Source organism: Akebia trifoliata, chromosome 8 (assembly GCF_017979445.1).
Source record: "Akebia trifoliata isolate Shusen 1 chromosome 8, ASM1797944v1, whole genome shotgun sequence".
In the NCBI taxonomy this organism is placed as follows: Eukaryota; Viridiplantae; Streptophyta; class Magnoliopsida; order Ranunculales; family Lardizabalaceae; genus Akebia; species Akebia trifoliata.
This window is the reverse complement of record NC_141382.1, coordinates 40,340,020-40,360,568: the sequence shown is the minus strand read 5'-3', so window position 1 is coordinate 40,360,568 and position 20,549 is coordinate 40,340,020. Positions and strand designations below refer to the sequence as shown.

Here is a 20,549-nt window from a genome sequence, read left to right as displayed (position 1 = left end):
TTGGTTATGTGCATGAATAAAAACAATCTGATTGTAAATCTCAAAGGTGACATTAATTAAATGAATGTTCTTAATGTACAATAGATACTTTTAAGGGAATTCGTTTTTGTAGTAAAAATAACAAATTCTTTAAAATTACCAAAAAAAAAATTAGAAATAATAATAAATAACCACTCAATAACCACTCAAATGATGTTTTTGACAAGTTTTCAAAATGATTGAAAAACTACCGTTCAAGTGTAGTTTTAAGTAATTTTGAAAGTTTTGTTACTTTTATTAACATTATTATTTTAATTAGATTTTTTTAATTTCTTCTTATAACAATAACAACATATAATACTAAATATTAAAATATAATACTAAAATATTATAATATCTGATGGATATATATATGAGTTAAATCGTAGTTTTTAAAGTAATTTTGAAAAAACTACACTTGAACTGAGTTTTTCAATCATTTTAAAAAAACAATTTATAATAGGCATTTTTTATGGGATTTTTCTATAATTTTTCAAAAATGTCATTTAAATGGCTCTTCAATTTTACTTTTTTTTTTTTTTTTTTTTTTGTAATTAAATTTTTTTTTATCAAAAATATTATTTTAATGAGGTTTTTTCTTAAATTTCCCCTACTTTTAATTGGGAAAATCTAAATTACAATATAGGAGAAAAAACTTGTAAAGGTTTTGGTCTTACTATCATGTTCTCCGCCTCTCTTCTCCTTCATTAATTTATGTACATGGTTAAAAAACTTCATAATTATAAGACACAAATTCGAAAAGTGAAAAATATTGGTGGATTTCTGCAAAATTAAGTGAAACAATAGGTCTTTTTGTAAAATTTTAAAATGTAAAGAATTATTTTAACTTTTGAAGAATGTTGAAGAGACCAAAATATTTCTAACTATATTTTCAATATGTAATATAAGGGTTGCGAATCTGAAAACTCACCGAATTGAAGTTATATATTCACGTACAATTCTGATAATGTAAATATAAAATGCAACGGTTTAGATTTATCTTAAAGATATGTAATACATTCAGGTATGTCTTTATCTTGATCATTGGATTTAAAATTTATATGATCAAGATCAGTGAATATGAGTGTATGGATCACAACCCATGAAATTATTATATAAACAAAGTATAAGGGCAGTTTTAAAAAAAAAAACCTAAGATCATTTCATTATAATAGGGGTATTTTAGTCATATCAAAATTTTAGGCTTCAACCTTACAACAAGCACGAATCCGCGTAGGGACAAAAGAATATCATAATTTGCACAAACGACAGCCGTACGTATCCGCGTTTCAGGTCTTAAAAAAGAGTGGAAATCTTGTATTCAGAAGCAAGTAACTTATGTAACTTCGTGTTTCCTTTTAGGACACGTATGTATCACACTCATTTGGGCCCACTGACTCCATGAATGTCCGTGCACTGTTTCAGTGGACTTATAAATAGATAATCAGATTGATTTTGGTGATTTCAAGTCTTTGGAATCTGGTAGATGTTGGTGCTAAGTAAACTCTTTCAAATATATACTTTAATTCTAAAATATTGTGATTTTTATATTAATTATGTCTGTATCTCAGTTGCTGGCCTTAATTAATATATATTTTTTAATTTAAAAGATTTGTCCCATTTGTTTTTCCTTATGTACGTATACTTGAATTGCTGCTAGAGCTTTCAAATCCTAGCAATTGTAATATACATGTACAAATATAATAAAATAAATAACCAATTCACATGATTTGACTCATTCAAATGGGATGTATATTTTCAAGATATTTTTTTTTATTTTTTAATTATTTTTTTTTAACTTGATGTGTACTCGAGTGACATGTCAAGGGCATAAAACTGTTAATCTTTTCCTTATGTACTCGAAGAAAAGGATATATGATTTTGTGCCCTTGCCATCTCAGTTGAGTACAGGCCGAGTGAAAATTTTCAAGTAAGAAAATCATGACTCTTTTTTTAAAGGAATATTATAAGGACATATATATATATATATATATATATATATATATATATATATATATATATATATATATATCCACTTTTGATTTTATGTTTTAATGGTTGGGATCGTGTGTTTTTTTTTCACGAGATTAGAATTACGTGTCCAACCATGCTTTTAAAATATTTATGATTTGTATACCTATTTAGTATTTATTTGTTTTTCATAAATTAGCTACCATGTTGTACTATCATAATTTCAATTTTACATTTTTAGCCTTCTTTTGAACCTTAAATAATATATCAATCTATTTTACAAAATTATGACTTGGACTTTTGTAAAAATAAAGAAATACAAAAATGGATATATGGAACTTTATAAATTTTTCAAAAACTTAGGATAACAGAACATTTGACAAAAAATATGTAACATGTTTAGGTATTTTTCTCAAATAAAATATGCTTCCCAATTATTAGGTGTTCTTGGTGGGCTTGAGTTGCATGGAAAATATTAAAAGAAGAATCATTTATCTCTGATATATGTGTGTGTGTGTGTGTTTATTTTTTTTATAGGGTTCTTTAAATTGACCACTATATCCTAAGGGGGTTGGCTATTAATATTAATAGTTTAAAATAATAGTAATATTTTAAATTACTAAAAAGATTATTACAATATAAAACTATAAACCCACACTTTAGACTTCTAAAATCGTAATTAAAAACATCTTTTATTATAATCTTTGAAAAATACCTTACTTAATATTAGAGTATATTAGTAATACACCCATAAAATTGGTGATATTAGGTTTACCTCCTAAAAAAAAATGCAAGGTTAGATTTATCCTTGTGCCTTAATAAAAGTCCCTTTGTGTTGATGAATTAACCATGACATTTAACCCCGAGGGGTTGGCTCAATGGCAAGTCCCAACCAATGAGAGATTAATGCTTGTAGGTTGTGAGTTCGATAATCATTACGAGTATTAATTCCTCATGGGCCACTCGTCTTTCTTGATGCGTGTGATGTACCAGCGTTACACGTGTCCAAAAATTAGTCCTTAGACAAGATCATGGTCTATAGATTGGGCAAAACTTAGATATAGGCTCGATCCGCTTTCTTCAAGGATACCCAGTTATCAAAAATATAACATAATTAACCATGACATTTCTATTTTCTTTAAATTATGAATTAGTAATTTAAGTTTTTTATTTTTAGGAGATAATAAGACTATAAATCTCTATTTTATTTAATAAAAAGCCATTACAAAATATTAAATAATGTTTAATTTATTTTTAATCATACATGAATCTTTATTTTTTGAAGTATTGCAGATTCGATTTTCCGTGCGATTTACTTGTGATTTTGGCAGATCTGACGATAAGAAACTGAAGATATTATCTTTCATAAAACGAGTGGAGGGAGCCCACGAGATTTGTGCCGGCAGTGCAGGCCACACTGACAGGATTCTCCAGACACTCCTTTATTGACACGTGGCACAGTGCTGCTTGGTCTCCTCGTTTCCTTAGCGGAAACCAACTGTACTGGATTACGTTTACCTCTCTTGGGGCAGTTGGGGCAGCACGAACTAAATAAAACATAGATAGGCGACAAGTGCTAACGTGAGCTTGTATGCGCATCAACCATGCGTACGAACTTCAGGTCAACAAGTTTAGAACATTGACTATATTCTGACCGTTGGATTCATGCTCTTTTTCAGATTTCGATATAAGGGATTTAGAAATTAGTTAAAGTAAAGGGCGCGCTATTGACACCCACTTTTTTTTTTTTTTCTCCTCACACCCACCTAACATTAAAACTTTTTTTGGATTTTATTATGTTTTATTGCATAGAATACTTAACACTCATTGAACAAACATAATTTATCCCTCTTATCGATTCAAAGCATATTAAATTCGACTGAAAAATCTTATTAAAGTTCAATTGAATCCACATCATCGAATGATTTTTCTTTAGAGATTCATCAAAAGATCGTGTTTTGATCTATTTTTGGAGGACATCATTCACTAAAATCTTATTATTACCATTATTTGATATAATTAAGTATTTTGATAGATGAAGACGAGTTTTTATCATTTGTTTTCATTCTTAGAATTGTTTTTAATCATTTTGCAAATGAACCAAGTTAAAAATCAATTTTATCTTTATTGTTTACATCGGATTTTTTTTTTTTTTTTTTCAAAATTCCTAGTACATTCGGGCCGAAAAATCAACAAGTAGAAATGATCAACAGCCTGACAAATTGGGCCTGCTAACCTTGGTCGGGCTGAAAAAGAGGATTGGGACCTTGAACTTTAGCCCACAGATGTAGAAGCCTTGTTAGCAATCTCCCGTTTAATTCTTGAAAAATTCAAGAATTCTTCGTTCTTTTCAATGAAAGTATTATTCTCTTGATTATTGCACTATTCTGAATAATTCCCAGATTTTAAGTTTGAAAAGAATAAAATGCATTTTTTTTAAAAATAAAATTTTATAAAATTCGATGAAAAAAAAAAAAAAATACCACTATAACTTATTATATATTGTAAAATGTAAACTTGTAAGTTGTGACGTGTAACATAAGTCAACTTTGAAGCAGCTATGCTTCAAAATTTTGGAGGAATACACCTTTTTACATGACAAATGTTTATTTTATCTCTACATTTATTTGAAATTACACCTTAATTTTTCAAATTAATGATTTATCCCTTGACTTTGGTCTTCTTTTAAAAATCAATGAAACAATAACCTCAATGTACTCATTATCACCATCGTCATTATTACCATCATCAATTCCATCATCCCCGTCACTATCATATGGTTGAATTTTTTATTTTAGAATTTTTAAAATGAAATGGATAATACACTTATAAAGCATATGTGGCATCATTTTCATTTATCAAATTTTTGGCCGAATTTTATACCGGATTATTGCAATCCAAAAGTGAATAGATCTCAAAATTTTCACAAACCGAATTTTTGCCATATTCCGAATTGCTAGCAAAGGGTAGGAGTAGGAGCTCAAAAGATTTTAACCCACATATATTTGGGTTGGGCTAGAGCCTACAACACCCAACCCGACCTGTTATTATATGCATAATACACATTATATTTGGGTATGCAGAGAACCATTGATTTCCCTTAGTGTATATAACTCATAACTCGAGAAAAGCATATATGTTTTTACACACGCTCATGTACACTCAGTGCCACTCCGAGTGCTTTTAGGTCACTGAAGCATTTTATAAAATAAAATTAAAAATTATAACATATTACAAAATAACAACATTTCTGTCATCTCTAATCAAATTTTTTTTTTTTTTTTTTTTTTTTGTTAAATGGGGATAGAATGAAGGTTGAACTTCTATTTTGACGAAAACACCATCAAATGGTTACAAACAACTTTAAAAAGGTGATGAATTTAATTTCTTTATAAAATCCGAAAGCCAACCTGATGGGTAGGGAATGGATTTTTTTTTTTACAACTTAGGACTGATAGAAGGTACTATGAACCTGAGAGCCGAGTTAGGACTCAACCAAGCTTGGACCAAACCCATCCTTTAGCAGTCGTATGGCTGAATATCCGTAAGGTTCTTTGACCCGATTCATGGAATCTATATCAACTTCCAACTTTAACGCAACTTTTATTTGAGTTACTCATGAAGTCGGATTTTGATACAAAAGGAGCAAATATGTTCCAAAATGAAAAAAACCACTTGGGATTAGTTTCGTCTTGGTAAAGGCAGACCTAATGCAAACTTGTTGAGTTTATGTTTGCTCTATACTTGCCCTTTAAAGACTTGGGGGAATTTTTTCATATTTGGGGTCGAAAACAGGTAAATGAGTTCAGGGGGTAGGGAATTAAACCATTTAAATCAATAACTAATTGACATATTCAATAAAAGAAGTAAGGAGATTTATGGATGATCAAATTGAAACACTGGGTTCAACACAAACCCAGTTCCATCCAGAAACTAAAAAACCTTACAAATCTAACTCAGGCAGATACTACAAACAAATACGATGAACAAACAAAACCAAACAAAGAGATTCGTGGAAATTAGAACACATAAAACACCAACACAATAAACCTAATAAGAGTTGGTCAAAACAGCCAAAAGTATAAGAGTGTACTTAGACAGGGCACATCAATTTGAACCTTGTTTGCACAATTAATTCAAAAGCTTGTTGCCTTGGAACCCATCATCATCTCCTCCTCCATGCTTGTAATCCAGAAAAAGAATCAAGAAAATTCTATTAGCAGATTGTCAAGTCCTAAATAAAGGGTTTGCATTGTCCATCCAGAGCTTCAGCAAAGGAGCAGTTTGCATCCAGAAAATTGGTTATAATACACATTTTGCAAAGTCAATATCAAAGGAGGATCCTTGTTGCCCAATCACCCCCTAACCCATATAAAGGAGTGGGTAGCATCAGATTAAATGCAGTAATTGGGTTCCCTGGCTATATACAAAGACTCATCACCAACAATAATGAGAAGAAAATAAATATGAGTTGGAATCGATATATAAACCTAGAAGGAAAAAAAAAAGAAAAAAAAAGGTATCAGAAGTTCATCAGAGATGAGCTTAAGATCAGCCACAACAAACCTGCGTAGTAGGCAAAACACATACCATATATATGAAAATGCCAAGAAGTTTTAAATAACCACCAATGTAACTCACCAAAACAAAGACTAGAAAACTCTGATACACTGTATTTCTAGGTTTTTTTTTTCCCCACAATAAAATTCAGAAAAGAGCTCTCAAAAGAGCTTTGTCACCAAAGAAAACCACTACGGAAGCAGTCAATCAGAAAAAAGAGAGCTCACATCCCTGACTTGCGCAGTTCGTTTGCACCATGTGCAAAGTGGCACCTTTCACCAAATGTGCATGACCCCTTGGTGAAGTTCTCACACTGTTTTGTTTTGAAGTTGTTTGCAGGGTTCATGGCAGCAGCCGGAGCAGTAGGGTTCATGCCAGGGCCTGTGTTTGAACTGATGTTCACAATTAGCTCACGGACCATTGCACTGGCTTGCTTTATCTGATCAAATGTCCCCTCGAGCTCAATGTTCCTCAGGTTAGGATCCGATTCATGCTCCCGTATCGAGAGCTTGGCACCAGTGACACGACATATCTGCTTCGAGTTCACACCGCCCTTCCCGATGATTGCTCCAGCGAGGGAGGCATCTACACTGATCTTGGCAGTTGCCGAGGCACCAAAACTTGCAGCCGCGGCAAGGCCTGGTGGGGGTGGTTCAACACGACCTGTAAACCTGCTTCCCATAGCCCGGGGGTCTTCGTGTGAAGGAACAATGGGCTTGCCAAGTTCCCTCTCGCTATGAGCAAAATGGCATTTGTCCCCAAATTTGCATCCTTCGGCACTGTTGAGTTTGTTGCAGATGCGGGTCTTAACTGCGGGAGACGAACCATTGTGGATGGGTGGTGGGCCCATTGGGTTTCTTGATGGAGGGAGAGAATGGTTACCACCCATGTTGGTCATATGAGCCACGGCATTGATGCCACCGGGAACATAGTGCAAGAAGTGACAGCTCTCACCAAATGGACACCCGGCCGTGCTGCATCCAAAAGTATTACCAATAATCAGCCCAAAAAGATTTATGATTGGAGAGGGAAAGTAGTCTTGAGGAAGGCATTTTGAATATAAGAGTCGGTAACTGAATACACTTAGAAAAAGAAACTAAAAATCACATTGAGGCACCAAAAAAGAAAAAACTATAAATCAAATTGTTAAAAGAAAATTCAATAGATGCATTAACATTAAGAAAGCTATAGTAGCAAGAGAAAGGTAGTTTCTTTAACCTAAACTGGCATCGTCACCAGTGCACTCTATGATCTTACCTTACAATATGCTTGTATTGGAAAGAATTAAGGTTTTCTGGGAGGATCATATGAGTATCTTATGTTGATAAAAACAAAACCCAAAAAAGGATAGGAAGGGGAAGGAGGTTCAAAGACAGGAAGTTTGAATAATTGACAAATACCAATTAATCAGATCAGACAAAAAGAAAAGATTAAAAAAAAAAAAAGCAAGTTGAACATTCTTATGTAGTAAATTGAAATATATATATAAAGCACAGGAGAACAGTCAGACATTAGAAGAATTACACAGACCCAGTTAATACTTCACAATTAATAGTCAGTATTAAACTTTCCAATATATAACAACTGAATTAAACAGAAACATACACGCTCCAACAATTTTTTAACACATAAATTATTATGTATATAATCTACATGCAAATTTCCTAAACTGACAAGCTTTATTTAAATGCAGAATATCCAGCTACACTTTTTGAAAACAAACATGAAAAAAGAAATGCCCTCAAATGGTTTTTGCATTTTTAACCTAAAATTGCATGTATCCTTGCTGTTTCTGAATTTAAGCTTTTTTTCGATAAGCAGAATTGTATTACAAAGGGCGGAGCCGGCTGAGAAGACGAGTTCAAGAAGAACGGTACAAGGCCAAGCAAAACAAACCCAACCCAAATAACACACTACAGAATTCCGATATTACCTGAATTTAAACTTTCTAAGCACACGGGATGGTGGTTAGTAATTAGTAGGTGAAAGTGAGATTTGAACCCAAGTTGTGGTAATTTTTTAAATATATTTTTCCTGATGAATAGCACCTTTTCCAGTCTAGGAAAGTGAAGTTCTGTTATTCATAAGAGTTTCTAAAGACAGGTGAGGCTTATGCCTCAAGGCTAACCTCAGAGTGAGACACATTAAAAATGCCTTGAGACCGTTTCAAAAAACAAGAGAAGTTTTATGTTATAAGAGTTTCTAAAGATATGCAAGGCTTATGCCTCAAGGCTAACCTCAAAATGAGACGCATTAAAAGTGCCCTGAGACCACCCAAGGAAGAAATGTGAAAACAGTTGAGGCATACACCGCAGCCCAAATAGTGCCCAAAAGCATACGACTTAGGGTTTGTTTGGAAGTTGGCAACTCAGAGAAGTTGTTATATCTGCGTGTGATTGGAATGTCCAAGAGTTACAATTTCTACCTATGAAGTGAAGTTATAACATCTTATCAAGTGGGCGTTGAAACTCACCCAGGATCCCAATATAAGGAAACAAATGAAGATGATGATGAAGAAAACGAAGATGAGGATCGTCCACCTATATCTAGATATCTACAAAATAAAACACAAAGGTGGCCCCCACTTCCTTATCTCACACAAAAAGAGGGGTTGGAATTTAATCTCCCTTCAAATCTCAAGAACAACTTTTGACTTTATTGTCATTCCTCCTCTACCTTTTCAATAATACCCTTCCAACACTTTTGCATTTCATCTTCTACCCTCTTTCCAAATATACCAGTCCAACTTTATCTATTACTTGTTCTCCTCTCCCTTTCCAATAATACCACTCCAACTTTATTGCTTGCTCTCTTCTCCCCTTTCAAATAACACCCCTCTCCAACTTTATTGTCTTTCCTCTTATACCCCCTTGACCCCAAAGAGGGTGTCCATGTTTACTCTAATACTAATATAAATCAGAATCCAACCTCAACAAAACATCTTTTATGTCCCAAATAATATACAGAGAAATCACATTAATAGCCCACCACTCGATCAATGTGGCCCACAAAGCCTACTAAAGGATCCACACCACCCAATCCAACTACAATTTAAATGGACAAAGTACTAGCGTTGGAGTTCTCTACAACTCTAGGGTGAATTTCACCCAAACATTGAAGTTGTAATTAATTCTTACTGTCAACTTTCAGAAGTAAATCTCTATGAGTCAAACAAACCCTTAGCGTAAGGCATGACATGACCAAGGCATACAACTTTTGTTCGAGGCATACGACTCAACCGATTTTTTTCTCTTCGTCTATGTCTTTATTGATGATTTTTATTTTATTGTATAGTCTGCATTGATGCATGTACGCAACATAATTGAATCACTTAGAAATCAATTCGAACAAAAAATATTAATAGAAGCAAAGAAAATTGCTCAATTTCTTTGATTCATAACTCAAATTTTGTAGTATTTAATATTATGTAAAGAAAGTTATTAAAGAAAAGTATTTACTTATATTTTCAATAAATATAAATTAATTATTTACAAAAAAATTGATGTTTAATTATTCAAACATAAACATTTCTTTCTTGTTAAGCATTTAAATAATATTAATTTTTTCTACTACTAATGCAAGGAAAGAAACTTAAAATTTGGAAATATATGGTGGTAATAGAATTAAATTTTGACATATTTCCATGAAATATAATGAAAAGTTTCCATTTCCACAAGTTGCGACATAAAATTTAACCGATAGTTTCTTACTGTATATATTTCAGTCGAAATCACTATTCATTTCAAAACATATTTTGACGAATGATGATTTTGACAGAAATAATCAAAATGTTAATTATAAAATATTTTGATGAGTAGTAACCTTCGATGGAAATATTCATATAAGTACACACATACAATCATTCATGTTCAAATTAGTTATATGTATTAATAATTTATTCATATAAAGATAATTTATCAAAAACGGATTATTTATATAAAGATAAAAAATAATAGATTATAATGTGGGAATGTATAGTTTATAGATTATAATAATGTGATAATGAAGTTCATATACTATGTTCGTTTAAGAAAAGTGGTAACCATTAAAGTATTTGTAGTTATGTGTTATTATCATTCTCATTTTTAACAATCATATTGTTGTTTTAGGTGTTGAACTCTTAGATACTGATGCCAATGTGTAATGAAACATGATTAATCTTCATTTCTATAATTCATATGATCGTTTATTACAGTTTGATGACTTATGAGTATGTTTTCATATATTATTTTCTACACTTTCAATGAAAACTTCCACAACATTTCTATCATTTCTTAATATTTCTATAATTTCCATAAAATTGTATTGATTTCTACATTGGTCAAAAGATTTCCATTTCCAAGATAACCGAAATAGACATCAAAATTGAAATTTAATACCTTGATTGGCCTTAAATATTTATTTTTCAATACAAATTGTTACATATATTATGTTACTTTTGTAAAAAGTCCATGCATGTGAATCTTACATCTCAAGCTGCTAGTTAGCCTCATGGTCTCAACATTTTAAAACACTAGTTACGATGCATAAGGCAACAAAGTATCTCAATGGCCGATCGGGAGATCCTTATCAATTGTACTCTCCTAGGATTAATGGAAAGAGAGGACGCTCATCATGCCTCAATGTCTAAAAACATTGATTACAATGCATAAGGAAACAATGTACCTCAACTGTGGATTTGGAGATCTTTACCGATAGCGGCCTACTTCGATTAATGGAAGGAGAATACCATGGGGTTCTTTTAAGTCAACTTAACCAGAGATGGTAGAGACTGTGGTGGGATCTTATTGTAAATGAGGAAAGGCAGCATCCATTTATTTGCTTAATTCCTTTGTAGGTCTCCTCCACCTCTCTAGCATGTTGTGTCTTCTTTTGCTTTTAATGACTTTACAATAATCAAAACAAAAAAGAATATGTACTATGAACTAGTCAAGCAAGCAAAAAATAATTTAACTTCATTTTATCCCAATCAATGAACTTAGTTAATAACCAATAGATTGAAACTTAAAATGAAAATGTCACTAGATCTCACTGACTTGTAGCTAGTAGGATTTGCATCGAAAGAAATATCGAGTTGACTACTAAAAGCAGGGTCAAGATCTAAGTGTGCCTCACAAGTCAAACCTTTGTTGAAAACCTTTGGCCAACCTCCAAATCCGCAACTAGACCAAGTTTCATAAGAATAATTTAACGACAATTTGATAAATTGAACACCTTTGTCGGTCCACTAAAAGCTAACAAAGCAACAATCTAATCCAATGTTACCTAATCGATTATATGAATAACGAAAAATGCACGGCACAAAATGCTACAAAATATAGCCATAATGGAGAGGACATATTATGCGACCAACAGAACTTCTTTCAAGTTACAGATAAGCCACCAAGTGATTACAATCAGCCACATTCTTGTAAATCGTCCATTATCTCTGTTGAATAATCTGTGTTAATGTGATTATAGCAACAAGCGGTGTGAACCTGTATCACAACTTTAGATTCCCAATTCATTAGTCTTGAAAATATGTGTTCGCTAGCAAAATTGTAAACATAAATTCTTATTAAAAATTATAAGCATTCCTAAGAGTCAAAATTTGCATTTAGAATATTTATATATTAGATGGGTTAAGATTAAAACCTGAAAAACTTGGTGCATGGCTTTGATTTGCTTCCTATACCAGTTGAAAAGGACTCCATTTCTGTTGCACAACATTAATTACGTTTTCTCAGTCGAATTTCAGCATGTTTTTAATCTGGGTACTTACAGAAATCCAAGACCCACATTAACCTTACTTACCATCGTTAGCCAAAAAAAATTGCTTTAAAAATTATCATTTTTTAACAAACAATAACACCATAGTTGAGAGATTAGGGACATAGATAAAGCGAATAAATGCTAGAACCATTAATAGTTCAACATGTCTTATTTTTTACCTTTTTTACCCTCTTTTTTTTTTTTTTTAAACGTTCAACACGATTATGTTCAAATATTTCTTGGACGAAACTTGAAATCCATGTGAACAAACGAAAATTGTGTCCAAACCTGACTTTGAACAGAACTACTAGCTCCAAAACATCGACAAATTAGAAAAATGTGTTAACCCACTTAATAATTTTCAGGTTTTAGAGACATGAACTACATCAGATGCGCATCAGAATCAGCCTAAATGAGGAACCCATAATTCTAAATATCTTTAAAAATGCAACTTTAATTTTCACTTACTCAAGACCACAACATAGGAAACACAGGAAGAGCTACAAAACCATAAATAAACAACAAAAACACGACAAATCTAACCAAAGAAAATCATATAGTTGCTATAAACAAATCCAACGATCTCAGAGCAAGAAACGATGAGATAGATAGAGATCCATCTAAACCCTAAAAAAAATCCATTAAAAGCAGTGAAGACCAGATGGAACATGAAAAAGAACCTTGTCTGTTTCTTTTAACTCCTCCATTTCCAGTGAAAGAAGCATCTGTCCTCCCACGTTTACGACCGAATCCAAAATCCATCGAGAGACCAAATAAAAATAAATAAAATATTCAATCAGATCGATCAATCGAACCAACAAAAGTAGCGAATGAGAGAAAAAAAGAAAACCCTAGAATAAAAATGACAAAAGCAAACTCGAGAGAGAGAGAGACTAAAACCCTAGGGTTTGGGCAGAGGGGACGAAAGAGCTACAGAGAGAAAAGAAATGAATAAATATAGAAATAAATAGGAAATAAGGATTTCAAATAGAGTGTTTAAATTGGGTTTTGTTTGAGTTCGATCCCGCGCGTAACCTGTCACGTGCTGAAAAAATGACGTCAGCTTGCAAGTGATCTCATCCCTGTCCGGTTCGGCAAGCAACTTAGAACCATGACTATCATATTTAATGATTCCAAAATAAATGGTATTGGAATTGTAACCACAAAAAATTATGATCCATTCCGATTCTCAAGAATCAAATGTGAAAAAAAGTATTTCAAATCATTATAAATCTTTTTTTTTTGCGTTTAAACAAATAATATATTAACAACAAAATTATTAACTTAGGTGGTATTTATTTACATTATTTTTCAGTGCTTATTGCTGAAAAAAAAAGTCAGTACTTTTTGTTAAATAGTGTGTTTGTTTACTCCATATTTTCAATGCTTATTGCTAAAAATAAGTGAAAAAAATTCAATACTATTTTGATGTTAAAAAAAAAATGCTGAAGTGATAAACACTTTGCTTTTTTCAGTACGGATAAGTATGCCCTTCATTTTTTTGGACACGGACAAGTTTGCCCTTATACTTAAATGGATATTACATCTTATATCTCATGGTTAAGTATATAAGTACCCCCACAAATTAATAAACCCACACCATGACCAAATTATTTTGTCTTATATGGGTTAAAAGCTTTGGAATGAGTTGATTTTTGATGTGGATGATCTCTACAATGAGAAAATCATCTTCACCAAAAATTAGCCCATCCCAAAACTTCTAACCCCGTCAAAACAAGTTCAAGAACCATAAACCGTCCTTTTAAATAAAAAAAAAATCATTTTTAATGTGGTTAAAAGTTTTAGAATAAATTAATATATATCATCCTCACAAAAAATTTGCTCATTCCAAAATCTTTAACCCATATAAGACAAAAAAAAAAAAAAATTGGCTTTAGTGTGGGTTGCCCTTATTAATTCATAAGGTGCTTTTACAATTACACGTCTTTCATTTCCATTGAAAATTATTCATCCAAAATTAAGTTCTTTTAATATTGATTTCAAATTTTGGTGACTTGTATGACATTATTATTTTTAATTTGAAATTTGTGGGCTTTTCGAAATAAAAATTATTATTTATAAATCGAATATTTGAGTATTACTTATTATTTAAAAATGAATTATATTTTAATTTGATAAGAAATAATATATTTTATTGTGTTTGATAAAAAATAGGCATGTGAAACATGCAAACAATGTATAATATGATTGTAAGGATAAAAATGACAATTTACTAGTTTCAGCAATGTGTAACAAACATAATTCAGCATCTAAATAAACAACTTTTTCAGCACTTAATGCTATTCCACACTTATTTTTTTTTCAGTTTATCAAACAACACCTTACTTATAATTTATTATACTAAAGATATAAATTAATGATTTTTTTTTTCAAAAATAAAAAATTTATCTTTGTTAAAAATAATCAATTTTTAGAAAAGTAACTCATTTTAAGCTTCAATCCATTATTTATATGAAAAATTAAAGAAATAAAATTATATGACATGCATTTATGTTGAAAAAAAAAAAAAAAAAACCTTATACCATCTATAGTATGAAAGAAATGACAAAATAAATTGGTTTCGGATACCCATTGGATAGAACCTAACGGTTCTGGTTTCATTTTAGACCCGACTCCAATCGATTCTAATAAAATGGATCTGGAACAGGGGTCTTCGGTTTTGATTCTAGTTTCAAGTGTTAATGGGTACCCATTTAACCAAACCAAAATCGAAATCAATTATGGTTCCATTTTTGTTGGAATCAATCAAAGTTGGGTCTAAAATGGAATTGAAACCGTTAGCTTCTATCCAATGGGTGCCCACGGGTACTTGGAACCGATTTAGTTTGTCATTTCTTTCCATACTATAGATGATATAATGTATTTTTTTTTTTTTTTTAAATGCATGTTATATACATTTTTTCATATAAATTATCAATTGGAGTTTAAAATGAGTTATTATTCTAAAAATTTATTACTTTTACTTAAAAAAAAAATCATTAATTTGTATATTTAGTATTACAAATTATAACTAAGTTAATAATTTTGTTGATAATATGTTAATTTTTTGAAGCAAATTTTTTGTTATAATGATTTGAACTACTTTTTTTCCTCATTCGATTCTTGAGAAACATGAACTGATAGGTATCTGTGATTTTTTGGTAGTTCCAATTCCATTTATTTTGGAACCGGATCCGAAATCAACAAGAATCGGAATCAAACTATATATAATGGTTATGGTTCTAAGTTCCTTGGGAACTGAACTGGAACCAACCCATTGACACCCTTAGTTACTTGTTAGCAATATTTTGTTTAATTCAATTCACGAATTTTTCATTTTCTGAAGAGTAATTATAAAAGCACCTCATGAATTAATAAAAGCAACTCACACCATAGCCAAATTGTTTTATCTTATATTGGTTAAATTTTTTGGAATGAGCTGATTTTTTGTGCTGTTATCTCTTCATCATATTCACAAAAAATTAGCTCATTTTGAAACTTTTAAACCTTATAAGATAAAACAATTTGGCTATGATTTGGGTTGCCTTATAATTCGTGGGGTGGGGTGTTTTTTATAATTACCATTTTTTGAATGAAAGTATTATTTTATGGATTATTAAACTATTTCGCATAATTCACGTATTTTAAGTTAAAAAAGAATAAAACACATATTTTTTTTTCTGAATTTTCCGAATTTTTATAAAACTCGGTTGAAAAAAATGCTACAGTGACTTACTTTATTTTGCAAAGTGTAAACTTGTAGTTGTGACGTGTAACATGAGTCGACTTTGAAGCAGTCATGCTTCAAAATTTTCTAGGAATCCACATTTTTAGATGAAAAACATCATTTTTTATCTTTAAAATAATAACGACATGGTCCTCTACATTTATTTTAGATTACACCTTAATTTTTCAAATTGATGATTTGTCCCTTGACTTTGGTCTTCTTTTATAAATCAATGGAACAATAACCTCAATACCCTCATTACCACCCCTATGTCATCACCTTCACCATCACCAATTTCATCATCACTATCATATAATAGAATTTTTGGTTTTGGAAATTTTGAAATGAGACGGATTATACATGTATGAAGCATATGCTGCATATTTTCTATTTATCAAATTTTAGACCGGATTTTTGGCAATCCATAATCGAATAGAACTAGAATTTTTCACATTTCGAATTTTTACCATATTCCGAAATGTTAACAAGGATCTCACGTCAATCATACATAATAGCTAATTGTTAGTTGTTCGTACTTTGAATTGTAATTCAACCTTTCGGGCCAAATCTACTGGCCCATGGACAACAAATTGGGCCAATAAATGTTCTGAGTAAGAAGACGGGCCCTAAACGGTTTTTTTTTTTGTCTTTGTTTTTTGTTTCATTTTGTATTAGAGCTGACAACAGATCGGATTAGACCCGAATTCTAATCCATTTTGATCCTAGAAATTAGGGTTGAGATTGAAGATTTGGGTTCAAATTGATTCCCTTAAGGCTTCTTTTCAACCCATCATCTTCAACTTCTTGGCAACTCCCCCTGAATTTTCTTCCTAAAAATCTAAACCATATTTTGTTCTTGACATTGGAATTTGTGGAAAAATCAAGGGTTTTTTTTTTAAAGGTTGGGAGTGAGGGCATTTCAGTCATTATATGTTAGTCTCTTAAGAATGTTTGAAGTCAAAAGGGTATGTCATCAATTTGAAAACAGTGGGTACCTCTAATTTTCACCAAAAGAAAGTGGGATTCTTCAAAATTATTCACCTTAAATAATGGTTTGATTATATCCTCTAAGGATACAATTGAGCCCTATTGCAAAGTAGTAATCCTAAAGGGATGATGTTAGCGCAAATATGTGGTCCAAACTCTAAAGAGGGTGTCACATCAACCTATTAGCTGTTCTTAGCACTATTTGGGCCTAATATGAAATCTCATTGTCTACCTATGGGCCTGACTTTTGACCACAATGGAATCCCTAAAAAATGATCAAAATGGTGTGTTTGGTTCGAATATTATAACAAAGTATTAGGTTGATGCACTGTAATAAGGTGTAGTGCGATATATCAAATCACATTCTTATGAAGATTAGGATAGAGATTATCTTCCAAAAGATTTGGTTAGATTAGATACAGATTATATAGATTTTATTTCTATTCAAGATTGTGTATTTCCTAAACAAATCTTATTAGGATAGATATTAATTTATTGAAAATTAAAATCAATGTAAATCTAACCAAATCATTCAAAAGATAACCTATCTTGATCTTCATACGAATGTGATTTGGTGTATCACATTACATCTTATTATGGTGGAATATTTGAACATATGAATTTGTTTTTAGCTGTGATTTTCTAACGTCCCTTGATGTGGCATGAGTTAGAATCATAGGTTTTCTCCCTCAGGATACACAACTGTACATCCCCATGAATATGTGCAGTTGTCTATCCCTAAGAAAAGAATTTATAATTCTAACACATGCCACGACAAAAGACATATGTTAGGGAGGGGCATTAGAAAATTATTATTATTATTTTTTCTTCAAACAAGCAAACAACAACAAAACCTTATCCTAATGATTCGGGTTGGCTAAATGAATCATGTTCTTCAATTCTATCATTTCCAAAGTCAAATCTTAAATAGTTAAGAGTGAGTTTATATATGCTTTCTACATATGTATGTAGCATGGAATGGAGAAAAAGTTGCTAATTTTTTATGTAAACTTGGTCTGTGATTTTTTTCATGTATAAAGTCAATGGTTCAATGGCAATGTTATTTGATTTGTGTAAAGAGACCAACTTCATCACGACTTATTATGGGATAAAAAACTCTGAAATTTATTTTGCTCACTGAAATCTGGGATATTCCAATCACATGTATTCCCGTGTATTGAATAGCATTCCTAATTTACAAACCACCCATGTTAATTATAAAATTACTTTATACACGTGGCAAACACTGAGGAGTGTTTGAGAAAAAAAAAAAAAAAAACGACTAAAAACTCTTTCACAGTTGTTACGGTGTGTACGTGTGTCACGGCCCTATTCTTTCGAAGCGGGGTCGTGCGGCGCAAGGGGGTCAAATCCACTTGCAAGCCTGTAAAATGATCGTACACCACACACACGTAGCTAGTAAACAAGTAAACGAGGCAACACGTGATAAAGCCCGGAGGCAACTTTGTTGATATAATATTGATTACACGGTGCAACGCGTTATAAAAGCAAATAGATGCGTTACAAGCAATTGATGATCCTATGACACGCGGGACTTCCACGGAGCTGGGCTTCAAGGGCTTCAACAACGTGATTGTAGGTCGGGGATTGGGATAGCACTGACACCCTTTCTACAAAGTGTATGTTAAGTCTTTACTAGATTTCCAGAAGGGAACATCAAAAGTAGAGGCCGGTCATACTCCCTTATTACTAAAATGCCACTAAGCTAACAAGGATGCCACTGTAACGGCCATGTACTCTGACACCTAGAGTTTAGGTGTAGCTTGCCCCGGAGTCACCCGGGAGCCCCTATGTAATACTATGTAAGGCTCGTTATGAAGCCATGTCAGCCCCCGTACCAGGGCATATCTGTTAGCTTAGGGTACGTGTCAGCCCCGTTTACTTGTTTGCTAGCTACGTGTGTGTGGTGTACGATCATTTTACAGGCTTGCAAGTGGATTTGACCCCCTTGCGCCGCACGACCCCGCTTCGAAAGAATAGGGCCGTGACAGTTGGTATCAGAGCAGCAGTTGTTTGAGCACAGTTGGTATTCCCCCTAGCTATTCCCCCGAGATTCCATTTAGTTCACGCGAACGATGGTAAGAGGAACTACTAGTACCGCGGATCTACCCGCTCCAAACACACCAGCACCACGTACAAACAAGGAACGCATTGAGGTATTAGAGGAAAAGGTAGGTAGGCTATGCTATCCGGGATAGTTGATGGTATTGCGCAATGGGATGATCGACAGAACCGCTGGAGGAGGAGGAAAGATCCGAGACATTCCGAGCCAGAGTGACTGACCTCGAGGAAGACACCCGAGGAACCATAGCCATGTTACAGGAACAGATACGGAGCTCACTACTAAGGTAGGCCTCCTGGTAAGAGCCGTTGGTAACGAGCGGGCCTACCGGTGTGTGATGCTCCTCCCTCGCGCTTGCGAGTCCCCGAGCCACGCGCCTTCAGTGGTGCACGCGATGCGAAAGAGCTCGAGAATTTCCTGTTTGATATGGAACAGTACTTCCGTGCAGCTCGACCGGATTCAGAAGAGGTAAAAGTAACAACTCTTTATGTATCTTTCGCTAGCTATGGTGGCGCAGTAAGGTGGCGAACAAAGTACACCGAGATGGAGAGTGGCCAATGCTCCATCGATACATGGGAAGACCTCAAAAGGGAGCTGAAGAATCAGTTCCTACCCGAGAATGTGGAGTTCATTGCCCGCAGGAAGTTGAGGCAACTCCAACATACTGGTACCGTGCACGACTACGTCAAACAATTTTCCGCATTGATGCTTGATATCCGTGATATGTCGGAGAAAGACAAGCTGTTCTCGTTTACAGAAGGGCTTAAGCCTTGGGTTCAGGCAGAACTACAGAGACAACGTGTGCAAGACCTCACGACTGCTATAGCCGCAGCTGAGCGGTTGACGGACTATTCTCCCGTGGATGGGAATAGGAAGAAGGTATCCAATCAGTCGAAAGGGTCATCTTCGCAGAGTGAACACACCCATGGGTCTTCCAAAGGTAAAAATGGAGGATCTAGACACAGTCCAAGCAAGAGATCCCACCGGGATTCCTCCCCTTCGAAGAACACCGGTACCCAGTCCAACAATCACCGCAATAAGATTCAGTGTTACTTGTGTGGTGGTCCTCATAAGACGTTCAATTGCCCACAAAGAAGCAAGTTGAATGCATTGTTAGCTTCCCAGAGTGACCCTAGTCACGAGAGTTCAAGTGAGAAAGATGAGGATGAATCTTCTCATATGGGCTATGCTTGAATGCTTGTTGAATGCAATGAAACAGACCTCTGAGACTAAGACGATCCGTCAGCGTAAGGGTCTCATGTATGTTGATGTGGAGATTGGTGGTAAGACCACCCCAGGCAATGGTAGATACGGGAGCTACGCATAGCTTCATTGCCCCTGCAGAGGCGAAGCGCCTCAATGTCCGGCTCGAACAGGATTCAAGCCGTATGAAAGCTGTTAACTCCGCGGCCACTCCTATACAAGGGACGGCCAAGTCCGTGGCCATCAAGA

General features: G+C 33.4%; 1 protein-coding gene across 1 annotated transcript; it reads right to left on the bottom strand.

Annotated features, from left to right (window-relative positions):
• Window positions 1–6,544: 6,544 nt before the first annotated feature.
• LOC147396813 (zinc finger CCCH domain-containing protein 14-like) lies at window positions 6,545–13,242 on the bottom strand. The gene is made up of 3 exons (XM_086452018.1): window positions 12,981–13,242; window positions 12,184–12,244; window positions 6,545–7,523 (listed from the first exon to the last, which is right to left on the bottom strand). The coding sequence occupies exons 1-3, from the start codon at window positions 13,060–13,062 to the stop codon at window positions 6,773–6,775; spliced, it is 894 nt and encodes a 297-aa protein (XP_086308144.1). The 5' UTR covers window positions 13,063–13,242; the 3' UTR covers window positions 6,545–6,772.
• Window positions 13,243–20,549: the final 7,307 nt, after the last annotated feature.